The following is a 19796-nucleotide window of genomic DNA, read 5'->3' on the forward strand; positions in this document are numbered from 1 at the left end:
TTCAGAACTCAGTGTGCAACCTTGACGTTAAGTATATCAGTTCCACTCTACTGTTCCTTGAAAAGCTAAGAGCAGCAACAGAAGCTCTAGAGTAGTCTGTCTTCATATTTGGGAAGACTGCAAAGCAATGGGTCACATTATGCCAGGTTATCACCACAACCATAAAGACTAGAGGTCACTGTTTTAAATTGAAAACTTAAATTCAGCAAACATTTAGGGAAGAAGCACAGTAAAAAGCATGACATTCCATTCTGCCAGAAGGCACCCCATCCAGGGTCAGAATCTCAAATTACATTACTTTAGGAAGTAATGCATTCAAGAAAATACTTTCAAGATTGGCAGGTACTAAATAACCTCCAACTCTCACAGATGTATTACACAGAGAAATACTCATTTGGAGAACTGCAATTTATTACACTACAGAGTGACACCATATGCCAACCTTCAGGTATGCGGTCTAGTGAAAGTAGCTGACCTACCCGAAGGTATCTGGACACCATGATCCAGAATATATGTATTTTTCTACACTTTTTACAGTTCAGAATCTGGACTATTTGCTATGCGATGTCAATGCACATTTTTTATTTGAGCCACTGACTTTCAAAGTCTTTCCTTTTGAAAAAACAAGAGTACTTGTGGCACCTTAGAGACCAACAAATTTATTTGAGCATAAGCTTTCATGGGCTAAAACCCACTTCATCGGATGGATGCAGTGGAAAATACAGTAGGTAGATAGACACACACACAGAGAGAAACATGAAACAATGGGTGTTACCATACTCCATTACATACATGCCATTACCAAACGAGCGCCATCAGTTAAGGTGAAAAGAAAAGGAGTACTTGCTATTACCAGCAGGAGAGGAAGGGAAAAAAAACAAAACAGAAAAAAAAAAAAAAAAAAAAACCTTTTGTAGTGATAATCAATGTGGGCCATTTCCAGCAGTTGACAAGAACGTGTGAGGAATAGTAGGGGGGAAAAAATAAACATGGGGAAACTGTGTAATGACACATCCATTACACAAAGTAAAACTATTTCCCCATGTTTATTTTTCCCCCTTACTGTTCCTCACACGTTCTTGTCAACTGCTGGAAATGGCCCACCTTGATTATCACTACAAAAGGTTTTTTTTCCTCTCCTGCTGGTAATAGCTCACCTTAACTGATCATCTCATTGTAGTGTGTACGGTAACACCCATTGTTTCATGGGGGGGGGGTGTACACATCTTCCTACTGTATTTTCCACTGCATGCATCCAATGAAGTGGGTTTTAGCCAACGAAAGCTTATGCTCAAATAAATTTGTTAGTCTCTAAGGTGCCACAAGTACTCCTGTTCTTTCTGCGGATACTGACTAACACTGTTGCTACTCTGAAACCTTTTCTTTTGAAGTTTGTCAGATTAATAAAGACAGTTTAGCAGGTTTGTGTGGTTTTATATTCACATTTATACAATTTTTGCAAATACATATCCACAAACCTGATCCAGATCACTGAAGTTTATTCTTTGTTTAAGCCTTTCTAATTCTGCTTGCTCTGGAACAGACATCTGAGTCATATATCTAGTGTGAGGAAGACTATGAAGAGTCCTTGTCTTCCGCCGTCCCATTCCGGGTGAGGACTCTGGAGATATGTCATTAGTAAGCCTTGTTTCACCTTCCCCACCAAATTTTTTCTTGTTTTTCTCTGAAGACCTGTTTGCTTTCTTCTGTTGACCCCCCCAGTCCTTCAGAAAAGCAGGGGAAAAAAAGCATACATCTCTTTAGTGAAAAAAGATATGGTTTACTTCAGTGAATTGAAGTTTGATTCTATTTTACTGATTCTATTTTACTGAATTACTGAAAAAACAAAAATGCCAAAACATACTTATATTTAAGCAATAATTTGAACACCAAATTGGATAATATAGTTATCTGACAGGAAGTTTGGTCCACTTAACCTTTTTTGTCTTCAGAAATATTTATTCACTTGAAAGAAACACTAGCATTTTTCTTCCACTCAGTCTTCAGCGGGTTATAATGCTTAACCTTGAGGGAAAATTCCCATTTAAGGCTTTCAATCAAATAATCTCGCTCCCCTGCACCTCTCCCCCTCCCAAAATGGTTTATATATACCTAGATTTGCAACTCAGTTTTGATAGGCCATCTCTTGACCAGAGATTATCATTCATATCAGCATATGGCTTTCAAATCTATCATACATTTATTTGTTTGCCGACTTTTGTTTCAGTTGGACACATGTATTTAGTTTTATGAACAGAATGTAAGCAACTAACTTCTACTACAGTATTTTGTTCACCAATTTTTATGGTTTCATATCTATCCATCACTTCAGTCGAATCTACATGTCAATTTTCACCTTCAGTATGATGTGACAATTAAAAAAAGTTAACATGAATTATACCGTATTGTTCAGCCGGTCATCAAAGCTTTCATTGCTCCAGCTAGGCAAGTCCTGATCATTCATGCCTTCCTCAAAAGGACCACCTCCTGTTGCCATGGTATGCAGTCAAAAATGCTATAAAAAAATTACAGTTAAATATTTTAAAAATATTTTACAAAGGTATTTTATGAAACTCTAAAATCCATAAATATTAGCAATGCAGAGAAAAATCAAGGTGCTAAAACTAAACATTCTCACAGATGTTGTAAATAAACTATGAGGCTTACTTTCTAAAATTGTTCTATTATAAAAGAACAGTACAAATTAAAAATATTTTAGAATGCCTCACCTTGTGCAATAAAGAGCACAAAGGTATAATAAGAAATTTTAGTTCCTGGAAATACTATAAAGAATGCAATACAGTAACATCAGGTCCACAGTGATGTCAGTCTAATACGTCTTCCAAGAATTAAAAGCTTCCTATAAAGAATGTAATCAAAGCAAAATGCCCTTTATTCAATACTAAAATATATCCCAACAGAGCGTTGAAAGGGACACTAGCTAACAACCAGTAAGAGGAATTCCTTTTCCTTGCTATACCACAAATTACAAACATTTAGTTAGAAAATGCCCTGGAGTTTATCCTAAATATGGTTTATATAAAAATAAAAACATATGAGCCACTATATTTTTGTATTTAGCAAGGAAAAAGTTTGGCTAATAAGAAAAACTAAGGGTCTGCATTAGAAACAAATCTGAAGTTAAATTCACTCTGTCAATAGTTAAGGAAATCACTTCTGCCTGAGTTTAACTAGTTTTGATACAAGCAACACCCACTTACATATAGCTAAAGAAAATTAGAGAAAAATATAATAGCTTTTTTAAAGCTGAATCCTTAGCTTATCCTGTTGAGCATTGGTATGAAAGATCACAAACTATGTGTAATTACATATATTGTAGTGCTGAGATACCAAGCATGCACAACACAAGAACAAATCTGTAGTCCGGGTACCTGTGCACGTTAGCTGGGTTGAGCAGGAACCAGTTCCTTTCACCCACGCTGATATTCACATAACAATCACCTTCAGTTACAGAAGTGGAATACTGACACACTTTTGCAAGTAATCACTTTCCTACATAGCCCAAGCTGTCAGCTTCAGAACATGATCCTAATTTTCACCCATCTTATGCAATACAATGTGGTGTTATTTTATTTCTTCTGGTGCTAGTCAGAACTTAGTAGCTCAGATAGGAGACCAAAAAAACCAGAAGGTATACAACACTAGTGGGTCAGACATTCATCGCCATCCCAGACCACTAATTCCAAAACCCACATTTTCACATCACAGAAAAAGCACACTATATGTCCAGAGGTCATCTGTGTTTATAAGTTGGCTATCAAAGTGATTTCTTGGTAACCATCTAGGATTGATGCTAGAAGAATTAAGCCTGGTTTACATCTGAAAGTTGTTCCACTGTAAATATTATGGGTACCTAATGCGGATGCACTTACACTGGCAAAAAAGGTGCCTTATATCAGGATAGTGCATTCCCCTTCCTGTACAGGAATAAACTCTACCAATATAAGCACTTTTATACTCATTTAACGGTGTCCACATGAGGGTGTTATACTACTTTCACTTTTATTGATGTAGTTAAAGCAGTAAAACTTCATGTGTAAACAAATCCCTGGTTCACCTCTGCCTGGGCACAAACTGCATAGCTAGGCTAATTTACAAAACAAAAAACTTAAAATATCATAAGCATGTATTACTTTTGAAAACAGTTTTCTAAATCCATAGAAGGAACAAGCACTAAACAGATGACAAGGTTTGCAAGCAAAACTATCTTTGACTTTATCTTTTTTGATAGCTGAGGTATACGTGACTCTATGAGCCCTTCAGTGCCCATCTAGTGACAACTGTTGCCAGGCCTGACAAACTCACTACACAAAGCACACTGTTACAATATTTATCCAAAGAATATCTTGTAAGGTACCATATAAATATTGATGACACTTGTCATTAATATTCTTGCATGATACACATACAGTTAGAATGTGAAGAGTTATGTACGTGTGCTGGAAATAAATTACTAAAATATGTTTAGACCAAGCAATCCAAGTACAGTAACTCCTCATTTAAAGTCATCCCGGTTAACGTTCTTACACTGCTGATCAGTTAGAGAACATGCTCATTTAAAGTTGCGCAGTGCTCCCTTATAACGTTGTTTGGCAGCCGCCTGCTTTGCTTTGTCCACTGCTTGCAGAACCAGCAGCCAGTTGGAGCTAACTGGTAGGGGCTTGGAACCAGCGTGGACCAGCAGTCCCCCCACGCCCCATCAGCTCCCCGCTCCCTTCAGTTCCCTATGCAGGCAGCTGCCCAGCAGGCTATCAACTGCCAGCAGTTCAGCTGTCCCTCCACCCACTACCATGTGCTGCTCCTGCCCTCTGCCTTGGAGCTGCTCCCGGGAGCTTCCTGGTTGCTGTGCAGGGGGGAAGATGGGGGCTAATGTGAGGGTGTCTCCCTCCCCACTGTTTACCCCATCTCCATAGAGCGGAGGGGGACAGAGGACACACACAAAAGGGCTCAGAATGGAGGGAGCTTGCTGGCAGCAGCTGCTGTCTAAACTTGCTGATCTACTTAAAAAGGCAATGTACTTAGAATGCGGTCAGCTTACTTAAAGAGGCAATGCGCATCGCACTGTCTCTCACACACAGGGTTTATGTCTCTGTCTGCCATGCTGTCTCCCCTCCCTCCATTTGTGCTGCCTTGTAGAGAGAGTATACACATACACGAACACACACAGTCTTTTGTCTGGTGAAAAAAATTTCTGGAACCTAACCCTCCCTATTTACATTAATTCTTATGGGGAAATTAGATTCGCTTAATATCATTTTACTTAAAGTCGCATTTTTTCAAGACCATAACTACAACATTAAGCGAGGAGTTACTGTAGAACTGATAAACTGGTTTGTCCTAAACAAAGCAATGTATATTGGCCGGTCCACTGTGGTCAGGCTTTGCAAGCAAAAGAAAATGAAAGTATATTGCATGTAAGGCAAACAGAATGATCAAACAGCAGGAAGAGGGCACCAGCTTGCTCGAAAACACACAGTAGGACCAGAATCTGAATTCCAGGGGGTCTTCTTCATGGCTCCTCAGGCAAAGATAACGAACTCTGGAGAATATAAGGAGCAGCAAAAGAACATGCTGGTTATCCATCACTTAAGGGACAAAGAGGCCAGCGCTCTTTAAATTTGTGAAAAGTGGGTCCCCAGCCACATGGGTGAGGACTAAGAGAACTGACTGTATGTGAGAAATTGCCCATTTTAGACACTAGAAAGCTTTTTTTGTAGCTGTAATCTGTTTCTATTATCCTTGCTTAATATCACTTAAATCTCTGTCCACTATTAATAAACTTATTTTTAGTTTTACCATAAAATCATTTCAGTCCTGTGTATTAAATTGTGGGTCCTCAGATAAACTAAATGGCTTTCATGTCTCTTTGAAGGAAGCAGACTTGATAATTTTGGTGACTGTTCAGTGATTGGGGATTGACACTGTAGAGAGAAGCCCTTGTGCAGCTCAGGAACTCGGGTTCACTGAATGTCAAGATTGGCAGTCTCAAGAAGTTTGCTGATGAGGAGAACAGACTGGTATAGAAAAGAGCTGACATATCCACCAAAGAGGTCTCTTGCTGAGGCAGAGGGGTAACAGTAGCTTTTGGCTCTGAGCTCTGCAAGGAGTGTGTCACAGTATATTTAAGAGACCTGATAAGATCAACTGACAACATATCTGATAAATCAAGGTGAGCACACACCTAAAATGTACACTACTCACATTTAACAGCCCTAAAACACTGTTGCTGGCACCACATGAAAGAAGTTTGAGCAGGAGTAGCAGAGGCATACAACTAATAGACTTTCCTGCAAAGGTATTTCAAGAATCTGAGGGAGGAAAGGATGCTTTTAAAAAAAAAAGGGGGGGGGGGACTAAACAGTGACTTTGATGGGAAAAGTAAAGACTTGCCATGCAAAAGCATAATCACCTAAACTAGAGAAGGCAGTGCACCCGGTGCTACAAGCAGATGTCACCACCAAAGGTGTACTGGTGAGGAGGAAAACAGTATGTCATCCAAAATTTTATTAAAGATTGTTTAATAGAGACCTCATTTCAAATCAATATGCTCCATCAACACCAAGTGCAAACACAGAATACTTTTTGCAATTAAGGGCAAATCAACCAAGTGAATATATGACAGGCTTGACAGCGTAACAACCACTTTATCCTGACTTACGTCACCGGCCATAACGAGTTATCTTGGCAAGATTAAAGATCATCTGGTTTACAATCAAACTAGGTAAGTATATTCTTCCCTTATGATGTTATACAATTTGTCTAAGTCTAGAATAAGATTACATAACAAGAGCCATTTTTTCCAGTGTAAAAAACAATAGGCAATATTTATCTTAGCAGCTAACAGAACTAAGACACACACTAGATACATTTTTATTACTACATAAAAACTCCTGTAAGGATTGAGTATTTCCACTTAAGACTTCTATGACCGCACGTAGGCCAAGATCAGGTCTGTGCAAACTTCTGAAATCTTAAGTAACTCTTCTCTCCTATTTACCAATATTTTGGTGGCATTGGGACTTTTAATCCTAGTTTATAGCATTCACTAAATCAACTAGACTACTTATATGCTTAAATTTAAGCATATGCTTAGGCACCTTGCTGAATCATGGTCCAGGCAGCTTATCATATCCTGATTTCTTACATTTGTTTTTAAAACGTTCTAATAAACCTGCATCCCTATTGGACTCACTTACATAAATTCTTAGAAACTGATGCAAATTTCTCATTACTTTGAGACAAGATATTTTTCACCAAGATGAGCTTGAAGAGCTATACAACTCTTCCAACTTCTTTTTTCTGATTTGTTTGTTTTAACTGAGAAGACTACATACAGCTCTTTTCCAATAATCAATTCAATAAAATGTCATGCACATGAAATTAAGTTCAGTGTTTCTTGGTCTTTTTGTTTCAGTTTTTCTTGGTGTGTTATTTTCTTTCCCTTTACTTCCTAGCACAGAGGTGGGCAAACTACGGCCCGTGGGACCATCCTGCCTAGTCCCTGAGCTCCCAGCCGGGGAGGCTAGCCCCCGGCCCCTCCCCTGCTTTCCCCCTTCCCCGCAGCCTCAGTGCTCTGGTCCGCCGCTCCTGCCGGGCAGTGCAACAGTGGGGATGCGAGCTCCTGCCACTCTGAGCAGCATGGTAAGGGGGCAGGGGTAGGGGGTTGAATAACGGGCAGGGGGTCTCAGGGCAGTCAGGGGACAGGGAGCGGTTGGATGGGGTGGAGGTTTGGGGGGGAAGAGGGGGCATTCAGGGGATGGGAAGCAGGGTGGGGGTGGGGTCCCGGGGGCAGGGGTGTGGATAGGGGTTGAGGCAGTCAGGGACCAGTGAGCAGGGGGGGTTGGATGGGAATAGGGTCCCGGAGGCGGTTGGGGTGGAGGTATGGATAGGGGGTCGGGGCAGTCAGGGGACAGGGGGAGGTTAGATGGGGCAGAGATTCAGGGGAGGTCAGGGGGTGGGGAACAGGGGAGGTTGGATAGGCGTGGGAGTCCCAGGGGGACTGTTGGGGGCAGGGGTGTGGATAGGGGGCAGGGGGGTTGGATAGGGGGTGGGGTGCTGGGGGGCAGTTAGGGGCAGGGGTCCTGAGAGGGAGTAGTTAGAGGATAAGGAGCAGGGGGGTTGGATGGGTCGGGGTTCTGAGGGGGCAATCAGGAGGTAGGAAGTGGGAGGGGGCAGAGTCCAGGCTCTTTCAGGAGGCACAGCCTTCCCTACCGGACCCTCCATGAAGTTTCGCAACCCACATGTGGCCCTTGGGCCAAAAAGCCACACTAACATCTTTTATGTTTATTTTCTCTGGTTTTCGGTGACACTTTGCATATAGTCAGTTTCACCACTTCCCATTGTTCAGTATCTCCCTTGCTGAAGAGCCCCTTAGAAGCACTAACAACAAAGAAGAAAATAGTTCCTACCCTTTAAAGGTTTTAAAAGAAAAAAAAATCAGGCCATTGCAGTTAGTGGATAGTCTATCAGAAAAATGGGTCATTAAGCCAATTTAAAAAACAATTCCAAAATTTTTAAGTTGAGAATGTTCATTCATTTTTATCATCAAGTAGTCGACATACCAACTCCTCATTCTACCAGGACTTGCACTAGTGATCCATACCATCAATTTTGTATTGTATAAATATAACACAATCCAATATCAAAACTGCTGATCCTATTATATATACTGGCAATAAACGAATTGTGTAAAGGTACAAGTCAGGTAAACATTTGGCACCAGAGCAAACCAATGCCAAGATGTAACCTTTTATTTTAGGCCTTTTATTTTATTTTATGCACACTTATAACTTCAAGTGCGACTCAGACAAGCTATGAAACAGTCTCTTGCCAAATTTTGAAGTATCCATGTGAGCTGTAAAAGCTCAAAATGTTCAACATTTGTAATTTGATTGTGGTGGGAATAAAATATTCTGCACAAACTATAGATTTTAAAGGGACAACATGAATTTAAAAATCTAGCCTTAAAAAAAGCTAAGTTAAAAGGAATTTCAGGTACCACAGACACTTCATGAACCCCCTTCTAATCTCCAGTTTTGCCTTCATATTCTGTTGCTATATTGGGAGATCCAAGCAACTGAGAAAGCTGGCTATACATTAAACTGACTAAAGCAGTGTTGCCAACCCACGATGTAAACAAACAAAAACCCAGAGAAAACAGTTCTCTAGTCTCTTTCAGTTGACAAGCATTCGATGAAGTGAGCTGTAGCTCACGAAAGCTTATGCTCAAATAAATGTGTTAGTCTCTAAGGTGCCACAAGTCCTCTTTTTCTTTTTGCGAATACAGACTAACACGGCTGCTACTCTGAAACATATCCTCACGTGTGTCACAAACAACTGTGAACAAAACCACTGCGGCAGGAATGCTACTTGGACGGTGAGATGTTCCTTCAGTGGGGGGGGGGGAGAAAGGAGGGGGGTGCCGAGAAGCCCCGGCTCTAGCACAAGAAGTGGCCCTTAAACGCGCTCGATACCGAGCGGGCAGGCACACGAAGGGCCCCAGCTGAAGTCCATTTTCATTACGGGTTTCAGAGTAGCAGCCGTGTTAGTCTGTATTCGCAAAAAGAAAAGGAGTACTTGAGACATTTTCATTACGATCGCTGTTCTAGGCCCAGGCAATAGAGCCCAGGACCTACCTGCCTGCCTGCCCTTCAGTTGCTCCGAGACCCCAGGGCAGGAAAGTTCCTGCCCCCTCCGCCTCCTGCTGCCGCCAGCGGGGATGGAGGAGCCGAGCTGCGGCCTCAATCTCTCGGGTGGGGCGAGGCGGTTAGCAGGGCGGACCCGCTCCCTCCCAGCGGCAAAGCCGGCGGGCGGGCTCCGCGCCAAGGGCCGCTGGCAGGGAAGCGGCGGGCGGCCGCTGCCCGTGAACGCGCAGCGTCTCCTTGGAGAAACGATCAACGTACCCTCCACGCGGCGGCAACGGCCGGCGCAGCTGGCCGGGCATCTTGGGGCGAGGAGCCGCTGCGCACAACCGGCGGCCCCCTCCGCTCCGCGAGAGCCGTCGGCGGCCGCTTGGTCTGCCGCGACCCGGCGATACCGGCCGGGCAAGACGAGTGCCACGCAGCTCTCCCCTCCCAGGGGGGCCGTGCCGAGCCATGCCCGGCCCGGCCGAGCGGGCTGCGAAGGCCAAGGGCTCCCCACAGGCCCGTCCCAGCTCTCCCTTCCGCGGCGCCTGCGGTGCCGCGAGCCAGGCAGCGAGTGGCGGACTCCCCGCGGGGAGCGACAGGGAAAAGGCCATGGGGGGAGGGAAACAATGCGGCGGCTGCGCCGCTGGAATAACATCGGGGCTGCCCGGGGCAAGGATCCCGCCTTGCGAGAAGCTCCAGATAACCGAGATCGGGGCCCTCAACCCGGCCCGGCCCGGCCCGCCCCCCGCCGGACTCGGCCTCCCAGACCCCGCGGGGCAGCGGTGTTACCTTGGCAGCAGCACTGCTGCCTTGGGCCTCGCGGCCTGCGGCACCGAGCGGGCCCTGTTGGTTGCGGGGTTGGGGGGGGGGGGGGCAGGGACCCTCACACGCAAGCCTCAACGGCCACCTTCGCCGCCATTTTGGTTCTCCCCCTGTACGTGGAGGCGGGACGGAGCGGATGGATATACACCGTTACTTAGTAACCTACGCCGCAGATGCTCCTCCGCGGCGGCGTAAGGATACGTGACTGAAGGGCGGAACAGCGCGCTTTTTTTTCACGCTGTTCCGTTCACTCCATTCCGGGCGGGAAACCTGGGACGGCTGAATAGACCCAGTGCCTCAAAAATAACCAAAACTATAAATCCCGACATGCCATGCGTGACCAAGCTAGTTCCACCCCCTAAGGAGCAGAGCATGCTGGGATTGGTTCTTGAGGACGACTATGGTTGGGTGGGGGGGGAGAGAGAGCGAGACACACACACACACGCGCGCTCAGTTCGCAATGCATGCTGGGAAGTGTAGTCTCCTTTGGTTACACTGCTACAATAAGGTCAAGACTTTTTTTTTTTGTCGCTAAAGCCCGGAGCGTCTGCTGAGAGAGATGTTCCCATCGCATCACAAACAGGGTTGAGAGCACTTTTTGTTCAGCATGTCACTGGTTCAGTCATCACTGGGATTCACAGTCTGTTTTCATCCAGTTTTTAAGTTCTCATCCATTTTGACTTTATAATTACACTGGTGGCATGGACAGCTATCGTATGTAAAATATGTATTTATCCCATGCCAAGAGTTCAACATCACTCTGAAATCTGATGTAATTCAACTAATCACCCACCCTTACTCAACAGCTAATGTTTGTGCATGCAACAGTCCCATGGGTTGTCTGGAGGAGACTGCACACCTAGTGGATTACAGGACCTAAATGCCACAATTCTTCAAAACAATATAACTAGCCCATGCAATTGCCCCAAACTCTTATCCTCTCACCCTAGCACACATCCTTATTCACCACTCACACAAATCAAAACAAATCTTCCAGGATTGTCACTTTCTACGTGTGTCACTCTGAAGACCTGAATGTCTGTCAAGTCTGTGTTAAGTGACAAACAGCAACAAGTATGGTAGAGAGCTAATTTTGGTTAGAATGAGCAGGTTCAATCATCACTGGGATTTGGAATCTGTTACCATCCAGTTTTTTAATTCTCAACCATTTTCATCTTTTTTACCATCTGACTTTATGAATTACACCTGGGTGATAATACAGGCTTTCAGCTACTAGTACTGCATATTGATCTAGTTCAAGGGTTCTCAAACTGGAGGTTGTGACCTCTCAGGATGTTGCATGGTTATTATGTGGGGGGGGGGGGTCATGAGTTGTCAGCCTCCACACCTGCAAATCCTGCCTCACCTCCAGCATTTGTAGTAGAATTAAATATTAAAAAGAATGTGTTTTTAATTTATAAAGGGGGGGTCACACTCAGAGGCTTGGTATGTGAAAGGGGTCACCAATACAAAAGTTTGAGAACCACTGATCTAGCTGCATTATAGGTGTCCTAAAAAGAAAGGAGAATTGTTGGGATTGTGCCCTTTGTTTACTTCTTTATGGTTATATATAAAAGATATGAAAAATTTTTTAGATTAATAGGATAATAACATCAGTCATCAAGTGTGAGAAGTTATTTTTATTTAGACTGCAATAGAAACATCAGTTTAAAGTGCATACTTAGGTTTAAAAGTTTTCATATTGTCTCCTAAGTCACACATAAAATGATAAATAAAAGATTAAGAGAAAAATCTTCCTTTCAGCACATTTAATTTGTGCATTTATCTGCACATTGTGTATATTCTTTTTTAACTTTGTCCCCTGTTGTGTCTTTTGTAGATATTTTTACACAGCAACAAGAGAAAAAAGCAAAACAAAAAACTTTAGGCCCTCATTATACATCATAAAGAAGCACAGGCACACAAAAAGCACATAGAAGAGAACTCTATATCTGTTTACACATAAATAGTTACATAGTCTTAAGCTTCAGAGTGGTAGCTGTGTTAGTCTATATCCGCAAAAACAATGAGGAATCCTTGTGGCATCTTAGAGACTAAGAAATTTATTTGGGCATAAGCTTTCGTGGGCTAGAACCCACTTCATCAGATGCATGGAGTGGAAAATACAGTAGCAGATATAAATACACAGTACATGAAAAGATGAGAGTTGCCTTACCAAGTGGGGGGTCAGTGCTAATGAGACAATTCAATTAATAGTAGAATACCAAGGGAGGAAAAATCACTTTTGAGTGGTAATGAGGGTGGCCAATTTCAAACAGTTGACAAGAAGGTGTGAGTAACAGTAGGGGAAAATTAGTTTTTGTAGTGACCCATTCACTCCCCATCTTTATTCAGGCCTAATTTGATGGTGTCCTGTTTGCAAATTAATTCCAGTTCTGCAGTTTCTCGTTGGAGTCTATTTTTGAAGTTTTTTTGTTGAAGAATTGCCACTTTTAAGTCTGCTATTGAGTAACTAGGGAGATTGAAGTGTTCTCGACTGGTTTTTGAATGTTATAATTTCTGGTGTCAGATTTGTGTCCATTTATTCTTTTGCGTAGAGACTGTCTGGTTTGGCCAGTGTATATGGCAGAGGGGCATCGCTGGCATGTATTGTGTACATATACCTGCTACTGTATTTTCCACTCCATGCATCTGATGAAGTGGGTTCTAGCCCACGAAAGCTTATGCCCAAATATATTTGTTAGTCTCTAAAGTACTACAAGGACTTCTTCTTGTTTTTATAGTCTTAAGCTTCATTTATTAATATATACCTGTGTTTTGTAAGATCAGTAACACTTTGGCTTCCTCTCTGCAGCTCTTTACATCAGCTCTTCATGCCTACCACCAGAGGTGAAAGTAAGCCGGTACGCCCCAATACAGCATACAGGCAAGAGCCGGTGCACCGTACTGGCACAGCCCAGCTTCCCCGGGGGCAATTTAAAGGGCCAATAGTTAGAGCTCTCACCATTTGTTTTTTTATAAGCTTTTCCCAGAGTGACTGGTGATATAGTAGCCATATGATATCCAGGTCCCTAACTAAGACCAAAGGTTGCAGCTCAAGAGGGGTATCCGATCATGAGTTGCTCATACCTGAACTCCTACTGCCAGAAGTAGGGAAAAGGGGCCATGAATTCCTGAGCCTATATTACCTGAGACTCCAAAAGCAGAAGGCTTTAAGAATTTGTTTGTGGTTTATTGCTGAATGCTGATCCTGTGCAGTGGGTGTTTTCTTTATGCTCCATTAAAAATATGGTAAAGGAGACTTACATTGTTTCTAAAGCCTTCATCACCTTATTTTACTTTACACTAGCAAAAAAACAGCTGCAGGAAATTATTTTCCATGGCTCATCAACTAATCCCCTTTGTGTAAGAAGAACACAAGGACCAGAAACTCTGTGAGGCACCAAATCTCTGATTTTTATGGCAAATGTCCCCACAGCAGTGAAGGGCATAAGGGCATATTCTTATGTTTCCACAAGTGAAATCACTTAAAAAAAGAATATGCAGCAACTTCCTGTGATAGATCATGCTGATTTGTACCATTACCATCTCTATAACTATTTTGCAACTAATAATCTCATTTTAGAGCATGTAACAGATACTTGTTAAAAATAATTCTGCATCTATTACTTGAGTAATGTCTTTTTCTTCCACCCTCTATTGCCCTGCATGCATAATCAGCATTATACTGGCAATGGTTCAGAGAAAGAGATGTTCTATGTTTCAGAGTAGCAGTCGTGTTAGTCTGTATCTGCAAAAAGAACAGGAGTACTTGTGGCACCTTAGTGACTAACAAATTTATTAGAGCATAAGCTTTTGTGGGCTACAGCCCACTTCATAGGATGCATAGAATGGAACATATAGAAAGGCTAATCAGGAATCATAACATTCAAAAACCAGTAGGAGAACACTTCAGTCTCTCTGGCCACTCAGTAAAAGACTTAAGGGTGGCAATTTTGCAACAGAAAAGCTCCAAAACCAGACTCCAATGAGAAACTGCTAAGCTTGAATTAATATGCAAACTAGATACCATTAACTTGGGTTTGAATACAGACTGGGAGTGACTGGGTCATTACACATATTGAATCTATTTCCCCATGTTAAGTATCCTCACACCTTCTTGTCAATTGTCTAAATGGACCATTTTGATTATCACTACAAACGTTTTTTTCTCCTGCTGATAATAGCTCAATTAATTAGCCTCTTAAAGTTTGTATGGCAACTTCCACCTTCTCTATATGTGTGTGTATATACATATATCTTCTTACTATATGTTCCATTCTATGCATCCGATGATGTGGGCTGTAGCCCACAAAAGCTTATGCTCAAATAAATTTGTTAGTCTCTAAGGTGCCACAAGTACTCTTGTTCTTTATGTTCTATGATGTGACTCAGCAGTACCTATTATTGTCCTGCAGATGGCAGCAGCATCTATCCCAGTGGTTGTCAGCCTATTTATCATTGTGGGTTACATATGCAGCTCTAAATGTGTTATGTGGGCCACATCCACACAATATATATATACTACCTGTACATCTACAAAAAAAAGTGTTAGTATTTGTTATATGACAGAAATAAGATTCAAATCAATCTTGTATCTTTCATTTCAACACCAGCAAATGCCTACCAAGAACATTTTAAATTAGCTAAATAAGTAAAAACATTAACTGTTAAAAATTAATTTACTGTAAAGGTGGCATGGTATGGTGTATTGCCACCTTCACTTCCGTGCTGCTGCTGGGGGTGCGGCTGGCCTCAGCGTCCAGAGTGTGCAGCTGCGGAGCCTGCCTGCAAAGATGGGGAGCCCTGTCGGGTGCATGGGACTGCCCACCATTGGACTGCCCACCATGCACCCAGCCCCCCTGCTAGGGACTGTCCCCCATTCACCCAGGATCTAGATCCCCCAACACTGGGCTGGCACACATGCCTGTCCTGCAGAGACAGGGTGCCCTATCCAAGGCAGAACAGCCCACCATGGACTGCCCCCTCCAGAATCCAGCCTCCCACCCAGGGACTGTTCCCGCCCTGAATCCAGCCTCCCACCTACGGACTTCCCCTCTGCACCCAGCCCCCCATCTAGGGACTCCCCCAGCACCTCCATATCCAGTACCCCAGTATCTAGCTCCTCATCCAGGGAGTCCCCCAAGTCACCATTCCTCACACCTAGAGCCTGTCCCCCATGCACCAGCTGCACCCCTCTCCCTGCAGCCCTGGATGCTCTCCCTGCACTAGGGTTGCCAGGTGTCCAGTTTTTGACAGAAATGCCCGGTCAAAAAGAGACCCTGCTGATGGGGCCACTAAAAGGGCGGTCATGGGATCTCTGCTCACTGCCTCCGCTCCAACCACTGTCTCCACAGCTCCCATTGGCCAGGAACCTGGCCGGGGGCAGTGTTTGCAGGCACGGGCAGTGCATAGAGCCACCTGGCTGCCCCTGCACCTAGGAGCCGGACATGCTGGCTGCTTCCAGGAGCTGCCTGAGGTAAGCGCCACCCAGAGCCTGCACCCCACACCCACTCCTGCACCCAAACCCCCTGTCCCAGCCCTGAGCGCCCCATGCACCCCTAAACACTCGTCCCCAGCCCCACCCCAAAGCCCACACCCCCAGCCGGAGGCTGCACCCCCTCCCACACTCCAACCTCCTACTCCAGCTAAGAACCCCCTCCCACTCTCTGAACCCCTTGGCCCCAGCCTGGAGCCCCCTCCTGAACTCCAAACCCTTCATCCCTGGTCCAAACCCAGAGCCCGCACCCCGAGCCGGACCCCCTCCCTCTCCCGCTTCCAAATGCCCTGCCTGGTGAAAGTGAGTGAGGGTGGGGGAAAGCAAGCGACGGAGGAATAGGGTTGCCAACTTTGGTTGGACATATTCCTGGAAGTTTCATCAGATGACATAATCTTCAATTAAAGGTTAATCTTTAATTCCTGGAGATTCCAGGACAATCCTGGAGGATTGGCAACCCTACAGAGAAAGCAGGGATGGAGTGAGCAGGGGGCAGGGCCTCAGGGAAGGGGCAGGGCAAGGGTGTTCAGTTTTGTGCGATTAGAAAGTGGCAACCCTAGCCTGCATCCTAGCTCACTGCATCCCATCTCCATGGCCATTGGTCTACTAGGTTAGCTGTCTGTAGTTGAGCAGTGCAGCCTGCCCTGCCTGTCTGCCGCTGCAGTCCTAGTGCTGGGAGCCTACTCCAGCCAGGGTCACTGGACCCATAATCCTGTGGGGTGGGTGGGCAATGAGCACCCTGTCTTTCTACTGATGCTGCTGGGCCCAATCCTGCACGGCCCCATTTTTGCACCCCCCTACCAGCTCTGTGCCCGGGGCAAGTGACCCTCCCACCCCACCCTAGCTATGGCCCTGCGGATGTCACATGAGCCATAGCTGTATGCTGATTGGGCTGCAAGTTGCCTATGGGCCGCATGTTGAGAACCACTAATCTAGCCACTTTCACATTCTCTAGTTATCTGAAATAGCAATGTAGAAATGTGCTAAATGGAAACAGAAAAGAAAAACAAAATGAGAGAGAGAATTGTTAACTTGTAAAAGCCACCCAAATTTCCTCCCTGATCCCAAACAAAGAACTTTACAATGAAAGAAATAAACCAAAAACTAATATACCTTATGAAGAAATGATCACAGCCAGGAGTTTATATGATTTTGTCCCTGTTTTTATTCAGTCCATTTTGAAACTAAATTAATGAGGGAATTCTCATTTTCTATTCTTTCTGCATTATCATAGATAGCAAAAAGAGATAGTTCCAACATTTGAGATTCCATTCTAAAAAGAAAGTATTGAAGGGACTTTTTTAAAATTGGAAAATTAAAAGAGCATCTGATAGCAGTCATTCCTGCACATTTCATGAGCCCCATGGACTAACTGATTTCTTTACACCTTATGGCTTTGATTTACATTAAAAATATGTCAGCATTAAAGTATTTAGCGTCTAAAGCTATGCTGAATACTGCAAAGCCAACCTAATTTTCATGTCCGTATGTGCTCCTATTTTAATACGGAAGCAATCTGCCAAAATGTGGACCACTATAGAGTACATCTGATTGAAAATAAATGTGTTCTTTAGCCGTTACATAGGCTCACGCCATGGAGGTACATGTTGACTTTGTGTACTAACACAAGTTGTCAAAACATGTCACATTGTAGCAATACAGAGTTAAGTAATTTCACAAAGTACCATGGAAATTAACTTTGTGTTGCGATACTGCATACTTTACTGAAGCAATAAAGCATGTAATGCTGAGCCACACATCACAGTGGGTAAGTGTGAGGCACAGGGGTACCATTTAACCAGTTCAGTAACGTTCACTTTTATAAAATACTGCATGCATTCAAATTTCATGTGATTTGTGTTACTTATACCCAGATATTTTTTTGCATTTTACTCCCCAGTAGCCTTCAAAAACTACATGCTATTGATATTTATAATTTACTTGTTCATCTTCCATTGTTGAGGAAGAGATAATTTAGGTGCCTCTTACCAGCCAAGAAAGCCTGTACAACTATTCTTAAAGTGTGTGTTTGCTTTTATGAATCAGTTTTTAAAAGTGAACAAATACTTGTAGTAATGCATGTCATATATGTACATTACATTTAAACTAATGAACACATAGACAAAAGTTAGGGTGGCTTTGATGTATTTTGATTAGATTTATAATCCAAATATTACTGACATATTTCTAACATAATTGCTTACTTCCTTTGTTGAACTGCACTGGCAGGTTTGGATGACATACACTTAATTTCCAAATTACTTTGCTATATTTCTTCATTCAGTGGGGCTACGGCTACAGTGTGCTCAATTCTGATGTTATGAAGAGACTGAAACCACTCCACAGTTAAGGTTGCAACCAGGACTCTATTATAATGCTAATTTCTGTCCCCTAAAATAGAAATGCTCACTCTTAAAATTTGAAGGGAAATTTTTAGTAGAAGGGAGAATTTTTCTAGAAAATTTGAAAGAAAATAAGACTTAAAACTAAAAATACAGTCAAATTATGATTCTAGAATTACTTGATAAATAGTTTCCATCATATCTACAGGAGAATTTTCAAGCAAAGAAAATAAAAAGTAATCCTTAGCATTTTTTCAAAAAGTAGTTATAGGCCTTGACTGCTATATCCAGCAGAGCAAAACAATGTAGATAATATTTTCATTGGCAACATTAATGTATAAAAATTCACATGTAATTCCTCCCCCTTGGAAAACATTAGATCTGACCCGCTTTCACAGGGACTTTCTCTGTCAATTGATTTACCTAGAAGAAGGTTAGAAGTTTCAATCTTAGAAGGCCTGGGTACTCTAGCCCCGATCCACAAAAACATTTAAGTATGTGTATAGTTCAAGAAACAAGGTGGAGGACAATGGTGAATTGGGCTCCATATAGCTACATGGTAGGTATCTTCCCTAGATAATCAAACACCTTCTTTCACAAGGCCAATTTATTATTATAATTAGAGGTAAACCTTTACCAAAACCATAGATCCAAATACCCTTAAACTTTGAGAAAGTTTGCATCAGGAGTCAGATCCAAAATTTGCATCTTGGACCCATCTCTAATTATTGTATATAGTCTTTCAAATAACTGTACCTTAAACCCATATAGACAGCCCTGTAATTGCAGCCATTTACCTGAATGTCCATCAAATCCGTAGACCACTGGTGAGGCAGAGGAGGTGAGTAGCACAATTGGACCTAGTCAACATTCCTGCTTGCCTCCACTTCCAACTGGAGAGGCATATACATATCCCAGACTACAATAATAGGGGTAGGAAAAAGCAGGGAACCAGTTCTAAGTGTGGTTCCCATTATGGTACTGCCTGGGAACACTATTATAACCTGTTGGCACTGGGGTTTGATTAATTCTCATTGAAAGTGATGGATTAACAGCTGCCTTTCATTCAGAATAAATGCAAAAAGCAATTAAGCTTCTTTATGGAATAGACATCTGAAACAATAGGAGTCACTGGCTAAAACACAGGCCATGTATGAGGCTGGAATAGGTGTTGAGCCATGCAGTCTGAGTGGTTTTCTCTGAGGTCTGAATACAAACACAGGGGGGGCTGCATACAGTTTGATAGAGCTGTGTGCATGAGGGATAGAGAAGGGTCAGTAACACCCTGGAACCATCCAGTGAAGGGAGCAAGGAAACCCCAGAGACAGCCAGAGAAGTACGTGTAGCATGACCGTAAGAAAAAGCTAAGAGACCTTTTTGTTAAAGCTCTGACTAAGAAGAGATGTGGAAGTATGAGCAAAAACTGTCTCTGGGTGTTTCATTCCTACCATGTTGAGGAAAACAAGACTTTATGTACATTCTTGGTAA

The 19796-nt window shown here is 43.1% G+C and overlaps 1 protein-coding gene across 45 annotated transcripts in view; it reads right to left on the minus strand.

Annotated features, from left to right (window-relative positions):
• Positions 1-10749, minus strand: part of PCM1 (pericentriolar material 1) — an 89351-nt gene extending 78602 nt beyond the window's left edge. For 32 of the 45 annotated variants that reach the window (XR_006281051.1, XR_006281052.1, XR_006281046.1 and 29 more), the window contains exons 1-3: positions 10437-10586; positions 2402-2515; positions 1479-1724 (exon numbers count right to left, since the gene is read on the minus strand). Coding sequence is in view for 25 of the 45 variants with exons in the window: in XM_043513696.1 (XP_043369631.1) it covers positions 1479-1724; positions 2402-2497 (342 nt within the window). In the remaining 20 variants the exon portion in view is untranslated. Of the gene's footprint in view, positions 1-1478; positions 1725-2401; positions 2516-9656; positions 10006-10436; positions 10587-10617 lie in introns of those variants that run through there. The other 13 variants (XR_006281048.1, XR_006281040.1, XM_038398415.2 and 10 more) reach the window with 7 other exon arrangements.
• Between the last annotated feature and the right edge of the window lie 9047 nt (positions 10750-19796).

This window comes from Dermochelys coriacea, chromosome 4 (genome assembly GCF_009764565.3).
Source record: "Dermochelys coriacea isolate rDerCor1 chromosome 4, rDerCor1.pri.v4, whole genome shotgun sequence".
NCBI classification, from domain to species: domain Eukaryota; kingdom Metazoa; phylum Chordata; order Testudines; family Dermochelyidae; genus Dermochelys; species Dermochelys coriacea.